General features: G+C 41.0%; 1 protein-coding gene across 1 annotated transcript in view; it reads right to left on the reverse strand.

The window, feature by feature from the left end:
- Window positions 1–21,106, reverse strand: part of LOC131959680 (disintegrin and metalloproteinase domain-containing protein 12-like) — an 89,609-nt gene extending 68,503 nt beyond the window's left edge. Inside the window, exons 1-3 of the mRNA XM_059324895.1 lie at window positions 20,642–21,106; window positions 8,680–8,801; window positions 5,154–5,227 (exon numbers count right to left, since the gene is read on the reverse strand). Of these exons, the coding sequence (XP_059180878.1) occupies window positions 5,154–5,227; window positions 8,680–8,801; window positions 20,642–20,738 (293 nt within the window). The 5' untranslated portion in view covers window positions 20,739–21,106. The remainder of the gene's footprint in view (window positions 1–5,153; window positions 5,228–8,679; window positions 8,802–20,641) is intronic.
- Between the last annotated feature and the right edge of the window lie 337 nt (window positions 21,107–21,443).

Here is a 21,443-nt window from a genome sequence, read left to right on the forward strand (position 1 = left end):
TAACTGCAAGCATCGTTAATTCACACTAGAACTAATCACTTTTCTTTGCAACTTTAAAATTTGAAGACGCAGCAATACACTGAATGCATAAAATACCAACATTTCCACACGGATGGGGCCTTGATCTTGGAGGCAGACATCTCTTGAACCACCGTTTGGAGCGCTGGTTCACACGGTTGAAATGTCGCTCCAGGCTGTGTGTGCCCTTTCCATTCCAACAACAGGCTGCTTTCAAAGGGTGTTCAGAAATGTAGGAATATCTGACGCCTGTGTCTCCTGCTTCGGCGGCCCTTAATGCCAAAGAGCAGACACACCAAACAACGCTCCATATTGGCTTACAAACACTCTAGCTTTGTAGTATCAAGTGTAGTTTTTCATCATGTTCCAGGCTTTCTAAATGTCATCTGTGCTACTGACACTGCACAGCTCACCATCAGTAAGAAACAGTGCTTTTATTGCAAGCAGCACACATGTTCTCAGATATTGAATGGGAAAAACAACAGTAAAACCAAAATACAAGGAAACAGTTATAATGCTACACTGATAGAATGCCACAGAGGTGACATTTTACTTATAAAGATATATATCATGAGGAGGAATAAAACCATATTGAGTCAATAGTTCACAACTTCTTTTAAGAGTATATATGTCTCTCTTAAAGTTATCATAAATGGACTGATGGTATGTGACAGCTCAGCATGGTGCTCGGGTCTTTGAAAGATCAGAATATCAGGATTCTTTGTAGGAATATGAATAAAACTGACTGACATTTTCTGCTTATTATCTACATCGAAATGAGTTTAAAAAGTCACAGACTGGAGGATAAAACTTTTAGTTCAGTGTGTAGTTTATGAAGGGCAAATTTAATTCCTTAAAGCTATAACTAGACTTTCTGAGAAGAAGACGCTGTTACAACAGGGCTCAAGTTGAAGGTTAAACATGAGACCTTCAAATATCTGAGCTCTAACCTTCACACTTTCAGTTACCAATCCAAAGCAACACATTGAAGAGACTGAAAGTTTATTCATCCATTCATTCATTACCCTTAACCACTTATCTGCACTCGGGTCAAGGAGGGCTGGAGCCGATCCCAGCTGACATTGGGCGAGAGGCGGGGTACACTCTGGACAGGACGCTAGACTATCACAGTGCTGACACATAGAGACAGACAACTATTCATGCTCTCATACACTCCTACGGACAATAAAGAGTCACCAATTAAACCAAAGCTGCATGTTTTTGGACTGTGGGATGAAGCCGTAGGACATGGAGAGAACCCACACTGACACAGGGAGAACATGTGAACTCCACACAGAAAAGCCGCAGGCCGGAATCAAATCTGCGAGCCTCTTGCTGTGAGACGAGAGTGCTAACACCATCGTGTAGCCAGAGACTGCTCAACAAAATCTAGTCTAGACAAGGACTGCTTCCATACAGCTCTCACCAGAGTTTGATTGACATTCAGAGTCTGGGTTGTGATTGGCTGCAAACGTCTCTTTAGGGAAGAAAAAGGTTTAATTGGTGACTCTAAATTGTCCGTAGGTGTGATTGAGAGCGTGATTATCTGTCTCTGTGTGTCTGCCCTGTGATAGTCTGGCGACCTGTCCAGAGTGAACCTCACCTCTCGCCCAAAGTCAGCTGGGATCGGCTCCAGCTCCCACAACCCGAGTGTGGATAAGCGGTTAAGGAAAACGAATGAATGAATGACTCAAGCAATTCTAACGTAGTGGGCTAGATGGTGGTGTTAGCACTCTCGCCTCACAGCAAGAGGGTCGCTGGTTTGATTCCGGCTTGCGGCTCTTCTGTGTGGAGTTTGCATGTTTTCTCCAGTCCTCTGGCTTCCTCCCACAGTCCAAAGACATTTAATTGGTAACTCTAAATTGTACCTAGGTGTGAATGAGAACGTGAATGGTTTTCTGTCTCTGTGTCGGCCCTGTGATAGTTTGATGACCTGTTTAGAGCGTATTCCGCCACTCGCCCAATGTCAGCTGGGATTGGCTCCAGCCCCCCAACGTTCAGATAAGCAGTTAAAGATTCTAGCATTAACCCAAAAAGTATTCTTTATGTAAATAAAATCAAATAAGACTCTGTAACTTGCATTTCTTTATAAACTACTATCTGAATGTCTTGTACAGCACCTTTAAGATGAACCCCTTCATACACTTAGAAGGATAGAGTTTAATAAGAATGACTGAAGTTTTGCAAAAAACAGGCAATATTCTGAAAACCAGAAAAAAAAAAAACATTTAACAATTTCAAGCTGTTTGTGATAAAGTTGTCATGCCCCGCAGCCTGCCTCAGTGACCTCCACTCCTCTCTATTACACTAGCGGGGTGATGTGAGTTCAGACACATGCTGAGCATGTTCCCCTCTCAATACAACAGAAACGATGGCATTCAGCTGTGCAGCACACCTCACTCGTGTTTGGTTGCCAGCACTATTTATTAACAAAGACCTGAGAAAACAAAAATAAATCCGCGGGTTTAAATCAAATCATTTAATTCTGGACCACATTCCCCCCCTCCTCTACTGATGCCGGCTGTGTTTGAACAACTGGATTTCATCAGCGGCATGCGGCCAATCTGCCAGCAACCTCAGACAAAAACCCCTCACTTAATGTCAGCACAGCAGGTTCGGTTCTGGCTCTGGTGCACTGATCCGCAGAGCAAACTCACTCGGCGACACACATCCTTTTAAATCCACGTCCTATTTGCGATTCGTCTTGTCAAACATGCATGGAATAAAGTAGCTTCTATTTTGATTTTTTGAAGTTTTATTTTGACTTAACGCACGGGTGTGTGAGAATCCGCAGATGATGAAAACACAGCCTCTTGCCAGTAATTAAGCCGTGTTCTCCAGACTTGCTGCAAGTGTTGAGAGTAAAATCTGACAGATTGGTATTTGGAATGCACAGAGGTTTGTTTGAGTAAAGTCTTTCCATCATGCTCAAGCTCATTAGAAAGATCTAGATTGCACCTCTCTGTCATCTCTGTTTGTTCCTCTTGGCCCCAGGCTGCAGCTCAACTGTGGACTTTACATTTAACCGGACATCGATGACAGCCGTGCTGGATGCGGATCATGTGCTCCATGCATGGGAATGCAAGGTGTTTCTCCACTATACTGCTACTACTACAAAGTCTAACTGCAGTAACTACGCAAAGGGTAAAACTGAGAAAAACTGCTTTAAAGTTTTTAATGTTTTTTAACTAGCCAGCCAAATGGGTTATAGGTATGTAAGTGATACGACACTTATTTCTACATGTATTGATGAAGTCATTTTTATACTCAAAAATCATGCCGATTTATTTGACCTTTGACCCCAAAAATGTAGTTACTACACTCTGGTTTTGCATTACTGTAAAAGGTTCTAATAGTAATGCAAAAACAGAGTTCCGTAACTACAATGTTGTTGTTTTCTTTCAGATTTTATATTTTGTTTTCAGTGAATAAACATTTTCAAGTTGATTTTGTTAGAAGTGTATTTAAGTGTTTTACAACTCTATTCAAAGATTTGTTTATTTTAGACTTAATATCATAAAACAATGTTATATTTTAGTCTTAATATAATTTTATCTCACTTTTTTACTTGATCACTATCTAGATAATAATTTCCCTATTAAATAACCTTATCATTTCTCTTTTTCTTGTCTTCACTATTCAACACAATGAAGAAATCCAAGTCTACACTATATCACAGTCAAAGTGAAGTTACTGCAGTCTGCTTTGGTTTTATGTTTAAATTCATATATACACACATATACATATACATATATATATATACATACATATATATATAAATATATATAAACACACATATATACATATACATACATATATATACACACATATACACATATATATCCACATATATATACATATATACACATACATATATACATACATACATACACACACACTATACAAATCAGACCGTAATAAGTGAACTTACTGTGGTCTGCTTTGGTCATCATTTCTCTGAATTAAAGCAAAATTTAAATCTAAAACTTTGTCACACGATAAAACAGACATCAAGGAGTTCATTTTTAGTTATAACTCAATTTCGACCAAAAATGTAGTTACTGCAGTTAGGCTTTGTAGGGCAGAATACCTGATCACAGGGGGAAAGTCGGGTTCCTATTTTAACATTAAGTGTTTTTACTGTAAGAGAACGTATGTAATTCCCTGCTATAAATGAGGCGGGTGAAAATTTGACAGTCTGCAAGTCAGCTTTGCAAAATCCCCACCTGTTATTCAACAGAAAGACTCGAGTGTGATTTCCCATCAAAATATTTTCAAAGTAGGTAAGCCATAAAATTGCGGTCGCCGGTGTTGAAAGCTTTGTCCCACAGTCTGCAGGTGGAATTTACATATATTAAGCTGGGAAAACAAGTGAGATTCATGGCTGAGTGTGACATAAAAACCCATCCGCTTGCTCTCTCTCTCTGCTCCCTTTTTCTCTCTATCACACAGACAGCTCTGCTTGTTCCTGGTTGCTCATGTGTGGCAGCAGAGCTGGATGGAAAACATATTGCTCCATCAATCACGTCCCATTCTTCTCAGCAACGCATTCGACTCAGAGGTTGTCTGAGACCGAGGCCACATTCAGTCAGCACTTGTGTAAAAATGCAAAGATGACAAATACTCTTCCGAGCGCATTCAGAGGTCTGTCAGACTGCACCTATTCCAGATAACCTGATCTCTCTCAAATGATGTTCCCACTCCTTGCCAGTCCCTTGACTGACAGTGTTGACAGTGTCTTAATATACAGAGCGCAGAGTGTGTGCTGTGTTCAAACAAAGCCTCCTTCTCCCCTGTGTTATACCAATAGATCAAATGAAAAGATAGAGGGAGAAGAAGGAGGAAGATGTCGGTTTTCATCAACGTCTTGCTGATGTATTCTGGAATTCTTGTCTTTCAAGTCTTTGTTTCAACACACGAAAAAGACCAAAAGCCCAGAGAGCACTGCCATGCCCGCACTAGCAGAGCAAGGGAGAAAGATTTCCTCCTTCCCTCATGCCTAGCTGTTATGTGTGACACACAACTTGGCTACAGCCCCAGTTGTAGCCCCTGGGCAGTGCATATGTCACCCATTTGTACTGCAGAAAGCACTCACTTCCGAGCGAAGGCCAAGTATGAATGTGGGGAACACTTACTCGTTTTTCTCCAGAGCCAAGAGCAGCTGCTCACCTTCCACTTCAATCAGGAGCTTCAGTGAGGCAGGGTGACTCTGAAGAGAAATCAGACAGGAGAGAGGGTGACAAAGATTGGTTATGGAGTCAGGCAGACAGCATTTTGATTGAGGAAAGATGCTTCTTTGGTAGCTGGCATGGTTCAAATTTGGGAAAATAAATCAAACGTGTGGCAATGAAATAGAAAGTAGCTCTCAAAAAGCTTAATTACAATCCTGACGGAGCTTTGACTGAGCCACCCAGCACTGTGAGAAAACACACAAGAAGCCTGCTTTCAATCGAGTGGTCGGAAATCCTTATGAAGCGACTTTGTATCTTAGAACAAGGGCTGAGAGGATTAGCTTTATGTTTCTATTCCATTTGACATTAATCCTGCAGAAAGTCGAGTCTTCGCACCCCTGAGTTACAACACTGAGAGAGACCGTGTGTCTCCGTTAGAGTCGGATGAAGTGGCACATAGTCGTACATCACTCCTGTCACTCGTACACACACACACACACACACACGTCCACATGTCAGCACACAACCCCTCTCCTCTCTTGTGCTGCACTCAGGCACAGAAACACATAAAAAAATCCTCTGTGTCACAGTTTCCATCGCTTGGCAACCACACACACAAACACATTTCACACACGTAGTTCAATCTGGGTCAACTGTGGCAAAGAGCGCTGCTCTGGGTTAAGTCATCCATCACCCCCCGTGGAGAAGAATGTCTAGTGGATCATAAGAGGATATGGAAGCAGGACACTTAAGGTTTTAGGCGGTATCATTGCACAAGCCATGTGGGACTAAACTTCCAGCTATTTTCTCTTCACACAGCTTTCTATAAGCATGCTTCAGCCTCCCTCACACTGCATAATGTTTATGACGGCTGCCATTTCTAACTTCAGGGGGGGAAATAGAATCTGGGCTTCTTATTAAAGGGAGTAATAGTAATATATTCAAACCAGCATTCCATTTCAACTTCATTATGAGTATATTTTTAATTCACTGATTTGTTTTGTTTTGTTTTTTGGGTAATAACATCCCAAAGAAACCTTGTGGCACCAAGTCTGTTTGGTTTAGCCAGAACAAATTAATTCACTAATGAATTGACTCAAAAAACACAACCTGGAAAGTCAAGCTGTGTTTTTTAAGTCTGCCTGGCAGCTATGTGTTTTGTTTTTTATGAAGTCTGGGATTATAACACCAAACAGAGCCAAGGATGCAGATACTGTGCAGCTGTCTGTGTTTGAAATGTACTGAGCCGGACGCAGAGAGACAATGGCTGCTATCTCTGCGTGCCTGCATGTGGCAGCCCTATACTTGTTTTTATTTCAATTTGCATTCAATTTAAACGTTACAAAACTCAAATGATTCACTGTGGCGACAATAAACTTTAATTTTAGGCCACATGCAAAAAGAGAATATAAGAATAACCCATCAAGACTTCATTTGGAGCCACTTGATCAGATTTACAATGAAGTGAAAACCTTAAATGGGTCTGATCTTTCATTTGATTTTAAGTTTTGAAACCAAAAGATTTAAGAAATGTATTGGTGGCAAAAGATCAAACTCCCCGCAAGCCCCTTAAGACTGCACACACAAAAACAGAGCAGAAATGCATTCTTACAATTTGACTATTTTAAAGCCACATCCAGACCAACTTTATCCCTGCATGAAAAACCCCAGCACCCTCATTTAACAGAATGAGACCAGTGCAAATACATGCAAGAGCACATTCCTGGTCAGCCATCGTCTCCTAAAAAATAACGTTCCCATGCAACAAAACTGTTAATTATGTTTTGAGAGAAACATTAGACAGATATCTTCGTTTTGAATATTAGTCATACTGCTGTTGGGTTATTTTGATGGATATATCAAACTTTAAAAAAAATCCTGAATCATGTATTTTAATTGTGCTCTCAAGGGAAAATTAATTAATTTTAAAAAAATGGTGTTTGTTTATTCAGTTTAAACAGTTTTTTCTGTTTTTGCGAACTAGCTCTTTGATTTTCTCCAGAATTCTGTTTGTTTTTGACATATCACAAATCCAATTAAAGTCTGCATAATGCCTGCCAGATTATAAAAAATACAGTGATATGTGTGCAAAGTTTTAGTTTGATGGTGAAAGAAGAAATAATTAAAAATAAGAAGGTTACATTCCCTGGGGAGCAGAGATCTTGTGTACAGAAATGTGGATATCATAGTGGTGTCATCTGTTAGGGACCAAAACTATCATTGCCAGATTTTAAGACACTATCCACAATAATATCAAGATATCTGGACCAGTTTAGGATAAATCAACAAGTTCTCCAACATAAACATCGGAAGAGGTAGTGTGTCAGTACCACAAATTACGGCACTTAGGTACGTATCGCGGCACGCGGTACAACGGTATACGTTCTTGGAAATAGCACACATGTGTGGTCCTTGGTTGTAAAAGAGGCTGCACTTTCTTTGGATTTATGTTTTAAAGTTTAAACTAGAGGTGGGAATCAGCAGAGGCCCCAAGATACTGCATTTTGTGTCCACAAAATTAAATTCAATCAAGAATTTTTTTTGTCAAATAAGAAAAATCTCTATAGTCTAGTCTATTCATCTAACTTTAGTGTTTTTATTTCTCTACAATGAGAGTCAAACCCACAGACTGACCAACAAAGTATTCAGTCAAACTGAACTGAACTGATATCAAACATGTATGGACGACAACGACTGCAGCATTTTAACTTCCTCAACTTTAAGCTTCACTGCTCTGAATTTTTTTGAATGAAACATAAAAAAAGCCTAACTTTGCAGCATTATTTCGACAACTTCCCGACCTGCTATCCTGACGCACATGTAGACTCCTTAGAACTTCTAGTTTCATATAATACCAGTACGTCCAGTATATTCCTTAAAGGTAGTAAAAATACTGATGGCCCGCCGGCCATCAGAATGCTAAATATCGGTACCGGTAGCGGTAGCGGCCATGAATCCATAGAATATTGCCACGCAGAATATCATGATACTGCTGTACCATTTTTTTCCCCACCTCTAGTTTAAACAGTAAATAAATGTAAATAGATGCTGGAAGTGAAGTAGTTTCAAGAGTCACGTGACTGACGCAAGTTAGGTAAAAAATGTAAGTTACCTTCAAAAACGTGATTCACGTAACTTACGTTAACAACATAACTTAAGATAAAAATGGTTTACTTTTGTTTTCACATGGGACACAAACCCTGCTCTCCTGGGTGAAAGTCTGGCATTTGTTTGACCCATCCACAGCCCTGCCTCCAACTGTACAGGAATATGCCCTCTTAAATTTCGCTTGGCTGTCAATAACTACTACGTCAGCAAGATGGCGGCAGATGCATTACAACAGACTGTGGAAGTACGGAGACATAGCTCGTTTTTCACTGCCTGTACACACGACCTATACTGACGTTTTTGATGGAAGAACAGGCTGGATAGATAACTGGAAGTCACATAGAATAAGCAGAGAATTCTTTAATTTTTATGTTGTCTTCACCTGGGGTTTGAGCCGGCTGATTGGTTTCCAGTCTTGTCCAACAAGCTGCAGAGGTACTGTAGTCCCATAGTGTTTCTGCTTTGCGGTTGGTCTGTGTTGAACAGTCGTGCTCAAAAGATCCCCTGCAACAGAAAACATAAATAACATGTGATATACAGAAAACTTCAAAGTGTTCCTCCTTTACTCTGAACTCTCTCAGCATGTGTAAAACCAGACCGTGTCCGCTTTTGTGGACACAATGGGAACATTTTCTGATTATCATTTACTGATTTTTCTACAAACAATACTAATAATGAATTCCTCCCCGCTATTAGAGGCCTGGTGTTCATTAAACCACATCAAAACACAACCTGACAGTACAGCTGCCTTGTAATATTAAGTGTCACTTAAACAAAATCACAGTACTTGTATTTGATGTTTTTTTTCTGTGTCACGGCACACAAATGATACTCTTTGGATGTTTTTCTTTTCCATAACCAACAATTATCTACGCTGACAAAACGCCATCTCCGATACGTCCTTGCTCTTCCTGAACATATGTTCACCTCCTTTTTACGGGCCACCAGTAGAATGGAGCCTGTCTCTCCTCTGCCATTAAGACATGAATACAACAGCACTAATCAGCACTCTCAGACATCAAGAACCGAGAGCCGAAGCCTGTGGCGAAACCGTAACCACCCCCTCTGCCGCTCAAGCCACATAAATCTCCACAGTTCGGGAACGGAGAGTTTTGAGCGTGGAGCAGGGGTTGCTGCTGCTGCCGCTGTGATAACTCCTAACACAGGGCCAGTGTCCAGGATGCAGTGCAGGGATTAGACGTAGCTTTGGGGCATTGTTCCCAGCATGCTTTTATCTCCTCTCTCTCTGTGTTCTGACAGGGTGTTTACTGAGCCTCCGAGTGGCTACAATTCTCGGAGCTGTGCTGTGTTGCCAGTTATTTAAGAATATATTCACCCCCAAATCCAATACTGGCGTCCCCAAGCGTGCCGCCAGGACATGAAGTGGCAGAAAAACAGCCGCTTTCCCAAGAAACCTACCACTTATAACTGAAACAGAAGCTGCAATCGCTCTAAACAGTACATCATGAGCACACAGAGAGTCTAAATGCAATAGTGAGCCACTGGAGGACATTACTGACATGGCTCCCTGCAGTAATCAGCTCCCTGCAGCGGGGAAGTTATTTCAGAGCTTGGGTCCTTTACTAAAACAGCAGGGGTTGTTAGCACCATTTGTTTCAGTGCAAACATCCTAAATCAAATGTTTGCTTGGTTGTTTTTTTTTTGTTTTCTTCCACTGATGCTCAATCGAGTGTTTCCAAACAGCGGGGACACAGATTTAGTTTGAGGGTGATGTCAGTTGATTTGTGAGAAGTTGTGTGTGTGTGTGTGTGTGTGGTCTGGGCATAATTTATGGTATGTTTTGAACTTGGGATTTCATTTTGAGTCACATTTCAAACACATATAAACACAAAACACACTCATGGGAACAGAGATTATGATTTCCAGCAGATTCAAGGTTATTCCTTCGAGGTTCACATCACTTCTGTCTCTCTACGCATGACTCACACAGCTAAATTGCTGAGTCTGCTTATTATCCGGCATTAATAACCCAGGTCAGGCGCAGTCCCACCCCCAGCTGAGCTTTGTTCTGGTTCTCCTCAGAGGAAACCACCACTCTGGAGTTCATCACAAAGCCGCTCCAGCTGATAGCGGAGAGCCAGAGGTGACCAGCTCAGCAGTCCTCATCCAGCTCCGGCCTGATGATGAGAAGCAGGCTCTAGCAGGGAAAGGGACGGCATCACACCCACACAACAGCGGGAGAAGCACCCTAACCCTCATTAGTCCTCGAAAACCACACCATCTGGGGGAGGTGGGCATGCTGAGTAAGAGAAATGCGTGACAACCTCTGTGAGAAGCACGGATGGATAAACACAACAGATGGGAGAGAAAAAAACAGAGAAGTTTTGACAGAGAAAGGTCAAGTCCACAGTGTGGTTAGCTGATGTACGAGGAAACACACACACAAATGGAACGACCTTTTCTGTGGCGTGCTCCACATCAAACTTTGAAGACGGGGTTCACAACCGTATAGCGTTTGCTTCCCTGACTTCAAAGTCCACAAGTGAATGACCATTTTGTTAATGTGGTGTGCTATGAGGTTTAATTCACCCTTATAAATGGCATTATATTAGTGGAAACTAGTCTGCAGGCTCCGGTTTTTCCCCCTCGTGCATGGGAGAGACATTTGGTAAAGCTGGAGCAAAGCGAGGCTGTGGTGTGTGGAGTGTGTGAGTGGCTTTTGTTAGCTCCAATGTTATAGGAGCCACCAGGAGCATTAGGGAGCGGTAAAAGTGGCACCAGAACCCAAAGCCTTATTTATATGTTCAATAAAGGAGAGTGTAAACAGAGGTCTTAATAAAGTAGAGTTCTGGCCATGATCAGCTCCCTTTATGCTCCAGTGTACACAAGGAGAGTTTGTGCCATTTATATTGCCGCAATAAAGTCAATGCTAGGTGGGAGGATTGTGTGTCTGTGTACGTGGAAATGTGACTGTGTGTGTGTTTGTTCTTGCGTGGGTGACTGAAATGTTACACAGACCTATGACTGGATAAAGTAATTAATTAAGCTTTCCCCAGAAGAGTTGTAAAAAAATAACAACATCTATTATGTACTCCATTATGGCTGTACAACATACTGCCATTGTTTGGTTGTTTTAGTGGGGTAACGTATTCAGAATGGATTTGGTGATGCTGAGACTGTCTTCCCTCCAAAATAAACCCCATTGGTTGTTTGTAGAAGCAGCTTTTTATCACCCATATGTACATTTATTGTGAGGGGGACCTCTAGTGGCTGTAAACATTCTGACCGAGTAATATAAAGAGTGAAAAAGTCTGCGTAGGAAGCAGCTTGAGGTGTATTGACAAGTTAATCAAACACACAACTTTGACCCATGTGTAACCAAAAGTCCATATTGAGCTATTTTGATTTAATTCATCTTCTAACTTAACGACTGTATGCAACTAAAGTTATGTAACAAACGTACTTATTTTAACCCAAACCATGATCTTTTCCTAGACCGAACCAAGTAGTTTTGGTGCCTAAACCCAACCAAACTGCGACCTTTTCACAATACGTTTAGGTATGAGGAGATGTTGATCTCCTGCCACGGGTTAGGGCGCCAATTTAGGAAAGCCTTCTGTGGGTCATATTAGAGGGGAGGAGCACATGACCTGTGGGGTCATACGGGACGGAAGAGTTAGGTCAGAGTTTGTGAACCCCCAAGGGGTTGCAAGGGTCACAAGGCAAAAGGTTAAAAATCTTTTAACTAAGTCCTGGCTGGTTTTAAGGCCCCTTTTTACTTAATGTTTAAAAGGGTGGGTTGGGGTATGAGATATATTTAACTCCACCTTCATGTTTTTGTTGTTAAATGAAATGAATGATTGTTGAAATGAATTATTGTTGAATAAAATAATTAAAACTTGATTAAGTTCTACCTACAAATAAATCTGTTGAAATCTCATGTTTTTTAAGGGTATTATTTTGCCTGGATGTCTGTTTATGATTTATTTATAAAATTACCCCAGATTTCCAGTTAATTCCCATACATTTCCATTCATTCCCATTCATTCTCATTAATTCCCATGGAAAGTTTCCAATTTGGAATATTTCCAAAATTCCCCAGCTTAACTTCCCATGCAAAGTCTCTGGAAATTTATCGGAAATGTATTAGTTATTTCCTCTCACGCAGGCGGAGAAGGTACGTGTTTGCTGGATGTTGTCTGTAGTCTTTGCGGTGTGTTCAGGTGCAACTTGTTGACCCAGACACATGTGACGTGAGGCGACACTGGCTGGTTCTTTTGGTGTGTCTGCATTTAACCTTGATATCTAGCTGGCTATACTAAAGCTGTGCTTGCTGGAGTATTTTAAAGTTCCTGATGGTATTTCACAGTGGATCTTTTCCTGTTTTGTTTTTTTCCAGTGCTTCCAAATTAATGCTTTCTCCACAGCCCATGAGCCAGTGGTCCAAGGGAGTGCATGACCTTCCTCAGTTCTTTGCAGATGTCCTTCCTTCCTCACTCAGTTCCACCAAAACAAATCAACAACTGTTTGGCTTTGGAGCCTGCTTTCTCGCAACTTACTGCAACTCACTCCTTTGACAGGCAACCATGAAATAATATATTCATCAAAACAATCTTTGCTGTTCAAACTCAAATGGCATGCTGTTCTTTTCATCTGCACACTTGATGAGGCCGTGCCCCCCACGTGTGCACATGGTCCTCACTGAGACGGGATGCAGGCTACACACACATGCGCACATCAATAAAGAGCACTCCTAATCACAGTCGCCCTCGCCTGATGGCTGGCGCAGGAAAAACACACAAGGACACACTCCAAAGTCACTCTGACAGCAATTCTCTCCGATCTTGAGAATATGTCAGACTGAAAATGAAAAACAACGCCTTTGGCAGCGTGAATGACACTCTTTGACATGCAAAATCCCCTGAACGGTAGAAAAACAAATGTGGAGGAGACCCACTTGAGATGATTCCAGCATTGTTTGATACGGGTGGACACTGTTTAGTTACTGCTCAAAACTCTAGAAGGAAATGGGCTTGAAATAAGAGCATGTGGAATTAATTACAGACTGATGAGCTTAGATTGGCCTGTTTTGAGCAAAGCTATGACACAACAAAGACACACAAAAGTTTAAAAAATACATGACTCTTTCCCTGGTTCCATATGTGTTCTTGATCAAGCAAATCTAATAAAATTGCCACTTTTTCTCCATCAAGGGCATGTATCCACAGCCATTTTTATCCAGATTTGGTGGATGTCTTTAATCAGAGGATTGGGGACATGATCCAGCAAAGTTTCTGAGCCAAAAGTTGGTTCTGACATCAGCCCACAGGGGGGAAACTTGGTCAATGTTTATGGCTATTGTTCATTTAATAATGGGTGATTGACAGGCATACCACGAACTCAATTTATCCCCAATCAGAGCAGGCAAATTATGCTAATTCAAACAGAATGGTGATTGGGAATAGAATGATGAATGATACACTGGGAGGAGGCAGACGCTCTTTCATAAATGACCTTGGAGACAAAAGCAATGAACTCAGCTGCCTTTTCTTATCTCTTTCTCGCCTTCATCATCTGCTCTGGGCCTGGACAAATCATTATTGTCATTACTGACGGCTATTAATCCAAATCGATGAGTTCCTTATTCTATAAAATATCCCCCCCAAAAAATGAAAAATGCTCATCTCAGGTTCCAAAAGACCAAGATGTATGCTTGTTTTTGATCAGGTCTAGAACCCCAACATATTAGATTTTATGAGTGCAGAAACTATTTTTCCACTCAAATAGTAATTGATTAGTTGATGATTAAAGAATTAATCATGCATAGGTTTAGTTATTTTTAAGGAATTATGCTCTAATGGATCTCAAATTAGAGCATTTGCTGATTTGTTTTTTTTAAATAATAACAAAAATAATATCCTTGGGACTATTGATGCCACAAAACACAATTTCAGGATGTCACCTTGGGCTATGGGAACCTGTAGAGAGCACCATTTTCTACATTTTATTAGAGGTGGGGGGGGGGGGGGGGGGGGGGGGGGGGATCAATAGAGCAAAGTATATCGATATTTTGCATGGCAATTATATATATGGTCGTATTGATACTTAGTGTTCCAACGGGCGGCCCAGCAGTATTTTCGCTGTTTTTTTTGTGTTTTTTTTAGGTTGTATCGGGCTCACTTTTAGGAATAATCTGGAGATACTGGTATCGTGTGAAACTAGAAGATCTAAGGAATCTATAGGCAAAGTGTGTGTCAGATATCGTGTCATGAAGTTGTTGACATAACACTGCAAAGTTAGGCTTTTTTTTAATGTTTCATTCAAAAACATTCCGAGCAGTGATGCTTAAAGTTGAGGAAAGTTTGAGAAATTGCTGCAGTTGTTCCTGTCCATACGGGGGGTGGCCCACTGATCAGAAGGTCAGAGGTTCGATCCCTGACCATGGCAGTCTACATGTCGAAGTATCCTTGGGCAAGATACTGAACCCCAAATGGCTCCTGATGCTGCATTGTGTGAATGAATTACCAATGGTGGCAGGTGGCACCAGTGTGCCCTGGTAGTATGAATGTGTGTGTGAATGGGTGAATGAGTCTGTAGTGTAAAGCGCTTTGGAAAAAAGCACTATATAAGTGCAGTCCATTTACCATACATGTTTGATATCAGTTAAGTTCAGTTTGACTGAAAACTCTGTTGGTCAGTCTGTGGGTTTGACTCTCATAGTGGAGAAATAAAAAGACTGAACAGTTAAACAGTTAAATCACAATATATTGTACCGCAATACTCACCATATCGTAAAATGCTTAAATCGTAATAATATCGCATTGTGACTCAAGTATCGGGATAAAATCGTATTGTGGGGCAACTGGTGATTCAAACCACAACTAAAAAAGGCACAAATTAATTGCAGATGAAAGTAATTAAAACTTGGAGCCTTAAATGATATAAAACATGGTTTGGGAAAGAAGGAGTTGATGTTCTGTTGATCACCTAGTCGACTAATCTTCACCGTGCTCACTGTAATGTGTGCAGTGCAGGGTTCATGGGGATTACAGAGCAAAGGTGAAAAGTGCCTGGTAATCTTGGCTCGACTCCACGGTAAACATCTGACCCATTTGGGGGGCCATTATGTCAACACCCTGAGGGCTGCAGGAAACCTAGAAACCTGTAGGTGACATCATGGTAATAGGAATCTGCAGAAAATGGACACAGGGTCTCCTTAAATCAAATCTAATAAGGTAGCAGTGTGTCAAAAGTCACACCAATGAGAGCTGTTAATGGTTGGATTTATAGGCGGATGATTTTTTAGAGCATATTCAGGGTCATAATCAAGCCGTTTAACACTGGGCTCCCTCTACTGGTAAATAGCTCTTTTGTGTTCTCTCTCTCTTGCTTCCTTTCTACCCCCACCTGAACTCATTTACTGTCAAACTAGAATGATGTCAGCACATAATTACTCTATGGGAAATAGATGGTCCTGCAGCAAAAATTCCCCTTGGCTCAGCAGGAGGTTAATGTTGTCCGAGAACCGGTGCCGTTATGCCCCCGGCGGGTGACACTGTTACGCTTCCCCTGCTGTGAGGGGCTGTGCTCGTCGCCTGGCATGGAGCCTGTGAGCCTTAGCAACAAAGGTCAGAGCCGGAGAGCCTCCGGAGCAGAGCTGTGTGAAAGCTTGTTAATATGGCCCTTATGATGGATTTCATTTACAGCGCTCTGAAACTGAAAAAAACAACAAGAAAAAACCTCAAACCACAGCAGGCAGATAGACAGACAGAACAACATGGGGCGGGGACAACTGCCACATCATCATACATCCACAATTATTGTACAGTATGTAGTGGCACAGTCACATAGCTGAAGGATTACACTTGATAAATCAATTATTTGATCTTCAGAAAAACAAGATTCTGTTTCTTTAAGTCACCAATTAAGCAATATTTATATCATTGTAAACTGAATACCTCCGGTCTTTGGACTGATGTGTAAACAAGACAAGCAACATCAGCTGGATGTTATAATATTAATCAAGTAATGCCGTTTTCACTGTGGTTTTTTAAGAAAACCTCAAACCAACCAACCCAAACATTTAACAATCTCAGACTGGCGCTTTCTTCTTTATGTTCTTTGTGCTTGCTCTACTTCACTTAAAAGTCTGCCTGAGCAACAACACACAGACAGATGCTGACAAATCAACTGGCTGCAGCAGGATTTAGCCCGGGCCAATTTGTTAGAATCCTACCCAGATAGGAGGTGACCTGTCCTGTTCCTGTTTGTCCACTCTCATTAAAGAGCAGGGAGGTGAAGTCTGAGACACATGTTCTGGATCTAAGACATGAAATTCTGTGTTTCAAATCTCAGTGGGAGGCGATGGCTGGTATTCAGTCTAGGAATCGAGTCAAACTGGGAAATGTTTCCACTTAACACCTATAGTGTGTCAATCTGGTATCACAATTAGCGCCTGTTCTTGATTACTATTTTCTACTCTGGCAGGATAAAAAATGTGAACACTGAGATGATTTTCCAGTTGCAAACAACATGAATAAATTAACACAGATAATGTGACAAGTGCAATCTTGGTTTCCTGTTAATTAAAAAACTGTGAAAGAAGTTTATATCTGCTACAGCAGCTTTAACGTTTATTCAATTCTATCTCAAACAAAGAGGTGATAAGGAGTAAATATTAACAATACACTTAAAACTCCATTCACCTTCATTCACTTATTCTTCTTCATTTTGACAAAGTAGATATGAATACCTGAATACCAATAATTAATATTTTTCTCAAGCAATGAATCATATGACACATTATGTAAAAGCATGTGCATACTAACTGCTCAGCAATGAAAGCAATAGATATGCACCTCCGCTTTTTAATAACGTAGCTTTAAAATGGTGCTAATGTAGCTAACCTGATCAATATCAGAGTAGATATGTAAGTTGGCAAGCTAGTTAACTAACATATCTACTCTGATATTGCTATTGATAATGTTAGAGAGCAAGCTAGCGAAGAAAAAAAGAAGAAAAACAAAACAGCTTGTGGTCGGTTTTGATCTCTAAAACCAAACAAAAGTCCGTCCATGAATCAAATTCCCTGCTGATGTTGAACATTTAGTTTTCCCCAACACTGGTCAACATTTAGTGTTGGGAAGTTCAACTCGTTTTACTGACTCGGATCACTGACTCTCGGATGGTAAATTGAACAAATCTTTTTTAAAGTAATTTCTTCATTTTAACTAGTGCGGCGCCCACAGCCCTGTGGCTGAGCTGCCTGTCACGTGACAAATGAACGAACGACTCAAACTTGAGGATGTTTAGTTGAGTTGCGAACTAATCATTTCTGTTTCCTGCAGCTACCATGCGATGAGGGAACGCGTGAAAATGAACGAATCACTCACTGAAAACTCATTACTTCCCAGTCATATAAAAGATTAGTTCAAAGTGAACAAAAACTAACTAACCTCTTGCTAACTCTCTTATGCTAAGCTAATGTTAGCTAATTTTGCACAATGTTGGCGCTGTAGAAAGCAGAAGGGAGACAAGGCACCCTGTTTTTCAGTGTTACATTACAATACGATCACCTATTTGCAAATACAAAATCAAATCAAATCAATCCATACATGTAAGTTGTTTCACATAGTACCTTTAAAAGGAGCTATTGGGTCTCTTTCATAGCATCTTTACTAAAAAGCACAGGTGAAACCACATTCATGGGTAAAACTAATAACATTAGCAATGGCTCAGCTCTAGTGTCATTGCAAGTCATTCCAGTGAATCACCATATGGAAAAGGAAAACCTTGGAACTACTAATCTAAATGGTATGCAGTTATTGATTCTTGTGGCCAGAGAAAGAGTTATCTGACATTATATATAAAGCATATGTTACTCATTATGCTACACCTAAAAAGTGCTGCAAAGCAGAACACAAGAACTGACCAGAGCAGCCTTATAAAGACTCTTTTTTTTATTTTCGTGAAACACTGATGGGGTGGAAGTTGAACTAACCCAGATAGATTTGACACTGACAACAGATATCTGAGCCAACTGGGCCCTCTGATCGGACAAGAGAGAAGACGCTTGGGGGAGAGTCGTGCTGAGCTCAACTCTGACCTGACTGGGTGTGAAAGTCCAATGAGAAAGTCCAGAGCCAGCATCAGGTTTCAGCTTGTGTGTTAAGCTTTTCTATGGGGGGGTCAAATGAGTCCAGAGCAGCTTGGAAGAAAGTAATGCAACACATGTAGGGTTAGGCCACATGAGCACAGTCTAGCTATTTCCCCCCCTCCTGTATAAATATCCCCACTGCAGAACAGTAACTGGTTGATCAATCTGTCTTAATGCACAACCATGAATCAGCCAACTCTTCTTACCGGCCTCCTGGGTCTTAACTATCCTGAACAACTCATCTGGAAGATCCGAATCCATTCATACTGAAAAGATACTAAATGGCTCTGACTTGAGATGGGTCACATCATGGCGATAATGTCTCTCTGGGGGAGGACACTGTTTGCTGAAGGAATGTTTTACTACAGTCCAAAAATATATTCTCAGCTCAACTTTCATTTGTCTGAGCGTGCAGCACGCAAAGCTGCATGCAGGGCTCGAGGCAGACAGAGTCATGTTAGTTGAAGCTGTACAGCTGGCTAGTAAATACTGGCTGACACTAAGTGTGTCAACCATCAGAGGAAATCACTCACAAATGATCCCCGGCTAGGACAGAAACATGCACAAGACAGACAGGGAGAGGAAAACCGACAAGAAAGCTCAAGGGGCGGTGTCATGAAATATGCATGCAAACATGACGTTGCGTGGAGCTGAACAGCTCCATCTTTTTTTTTTTTTTTTAGCAGCCTTGAAATCCTGACAGCAAAGATGTAGGGACTCATAAAAGGGTGCACTAATGATTCACACTCATTACGCTTTAACATAAGGAAAGCTGCAACTCATTATTTTTCTTTAATCCAGCACTTTGTCTATAAGTGGTCCAAAAGATGTGACTCACAAGTTCTGAAAGCCCAAGGTAGCATCTCCAGACTGCTTGTTTCATCTGCCCAATGTTCAGTTTATAATTAACTATATAATTCCTCATCTTTGAGTTGATTTAATAGCCTAAACAATGAATGGGTTGATTACGTTTTTGAGCATTGGCATCATCCTAAATTTCGTCAGCAATCTCATCTTCTGTCCACTTGTTCACACATCTCTCCATCCATTTATCTCAATCAGCACAAATTACCCCCAAAGCACGTAAATATCCTGCCGATACAAGACTTTACCAGCCGCACACACACAATATAAACTGGTGCTGATGGTTTTTAACGACTCTGAACTCAGTAGAACGAACCCATCAAGGCAAACTTCTGATGACGAACCGTTGATGAATAAATGAACAACTTCCTCACACTTTGATTCCTTTCTTTATTTTTTATTTTTACACATTTGCCCTTGCTGGTAATTAATTCCCAGGATTCCACAGTAGTGAGTGTCGTGACTGGTAGCGTGTTCAGATGTAAAAATAAATAAATAAATAAAAAAAACTTTTCTGTGGGCGCTCAATACTCAAGTGCAACTCCTCCACATTCTGTGTGTGGTGTCCTTTGTTGAATCTCACCTAGGGCTTGGAACAGTGGTGACTGAGATGTCATGAGCCACAGCCCAAAGGCTTGCAATCATAGACAAACACACACAAGCTTGCACACAAACACACTCTGAGATCACATTTGGATATGTCTTTCAAGCAGCTATAGCCTAATAAACATCAATTTACAGGTTTCTAAAAAGCCACTTGACTCCTTAGGTTCAAACTAACAATGTGACTTTTTATTTTATGTTTACCGCTAAAATAACCCAGGAATTCATCCATAATTGAAAAATTGAAGTATGTTTGAAGTGCCTTGAAAAACTGAAGTATGCTTAAAGCGCCTGTGAAATGCCTCAAGTGCTACCACTGATTACCAAAGAGAGTTTCTGCATCATCAATTATACAGAGTCTCCTCTCCTCTGAGGTGCACACTGGATGGACTGCGAGCTAAAATGTTATGTTCTGCTTTTCATGCACAGATCTACTGGAGAGAAAGCCGTGAATTTAGCTTGTTTACACTGGAGAGGGTTATATTCTGCCCAAACATGTGTTACAGATCTGTAAGTCTGGTGTACTAACAAAGGCTTCCATAAAACATGATGTACCAAAAGCCAAAGGGGAGACACAAATGAACAATAGAATAGAGTTGAATAGAATAAACACATTGCATGCTAAATGCATCATGGCAAATGGGAGGCAGGTTCATTTCAAATGCACATGAAAGCTTTTTCTTCACGTTCCCGTTGAAAAGACCAAAATCAATTAAGAAAAAAATCAATTTAGAGAGAATCTATCTTGACCTCCTCTTACCTTTAGGAGATCTGGAGAGCAAACTGTCACACACCGAGACGGATAAAGCCTGAAGTGCTGTCAAAATAAACTTCAGACTCCGGCTCCCGAGGTTCATGATGCCCGGCTGAACAGTGGACAGGACTGGCCAACTGTTTTCACTGCACCGCAACCATCATACAATCCAACAACAGCTGATGTGCAAGAGTCTCTCCCCTCACACACACGCACACACCCCTCCAAAAAAAAATAAAACGACTTCCTGAAATATGATCAAGTATATGAGCGGTGCCGTAGGAAATCCCGAGGAACAGCTGATTCAACTCCGTGCACTTTCCCCCATTCACAGACGTCCAAAGCCTCGCGCAAAAAAAGTGAGAAATGTGAAGGGGGGAAATGAGGAGCGAGCGGTTAAAACAGTGACAAATACACAAGCCGCTGCTGTTTCAGTCACCCACTGGAATGACATCAATTCCAGGGCAATTACTGCCGAGAAGTGTTGTCTTATGAGTGGGGACCATGTGCTTCAATGAAACGCTCCGCGAGGTCCTAAAGCCACCTCCAGCGCCCATTACCAGTAACGAGCAGCAGCAAGGCACCAGATACACCCAGACTACAACTTCCGGTCCCGGTTTTCAAAATAAAAACCCAAATGACAATCATAATCGATCATAATGCACTATTGCAACAATGTTTATTAAAATAAATAATGTACTTAAAGAATGTAGGCTAAATAAGGGCATTAGATTAAATTAAATCATTTTAAATGCTTAAATCAATTGTATTGTGGCCACCCTGTCCCCAGAATACAATATATTTATTT

The sequence above is a fragment of the Centropristis striata genome, chromosome 21 (assembly GCF_030273125.1).
Source record: "Centropristis striata isolate RG_2023a ecotype Rhode Island chromosome 21, C.striata_1.0, whole genome shotgun sequence".
Taxonomy (NCBI): Eukaryota; Metazoa; Chordata; class Actinopteri; order Perciformes; family Serranidae; genus Centropristis; species Centropristis striata.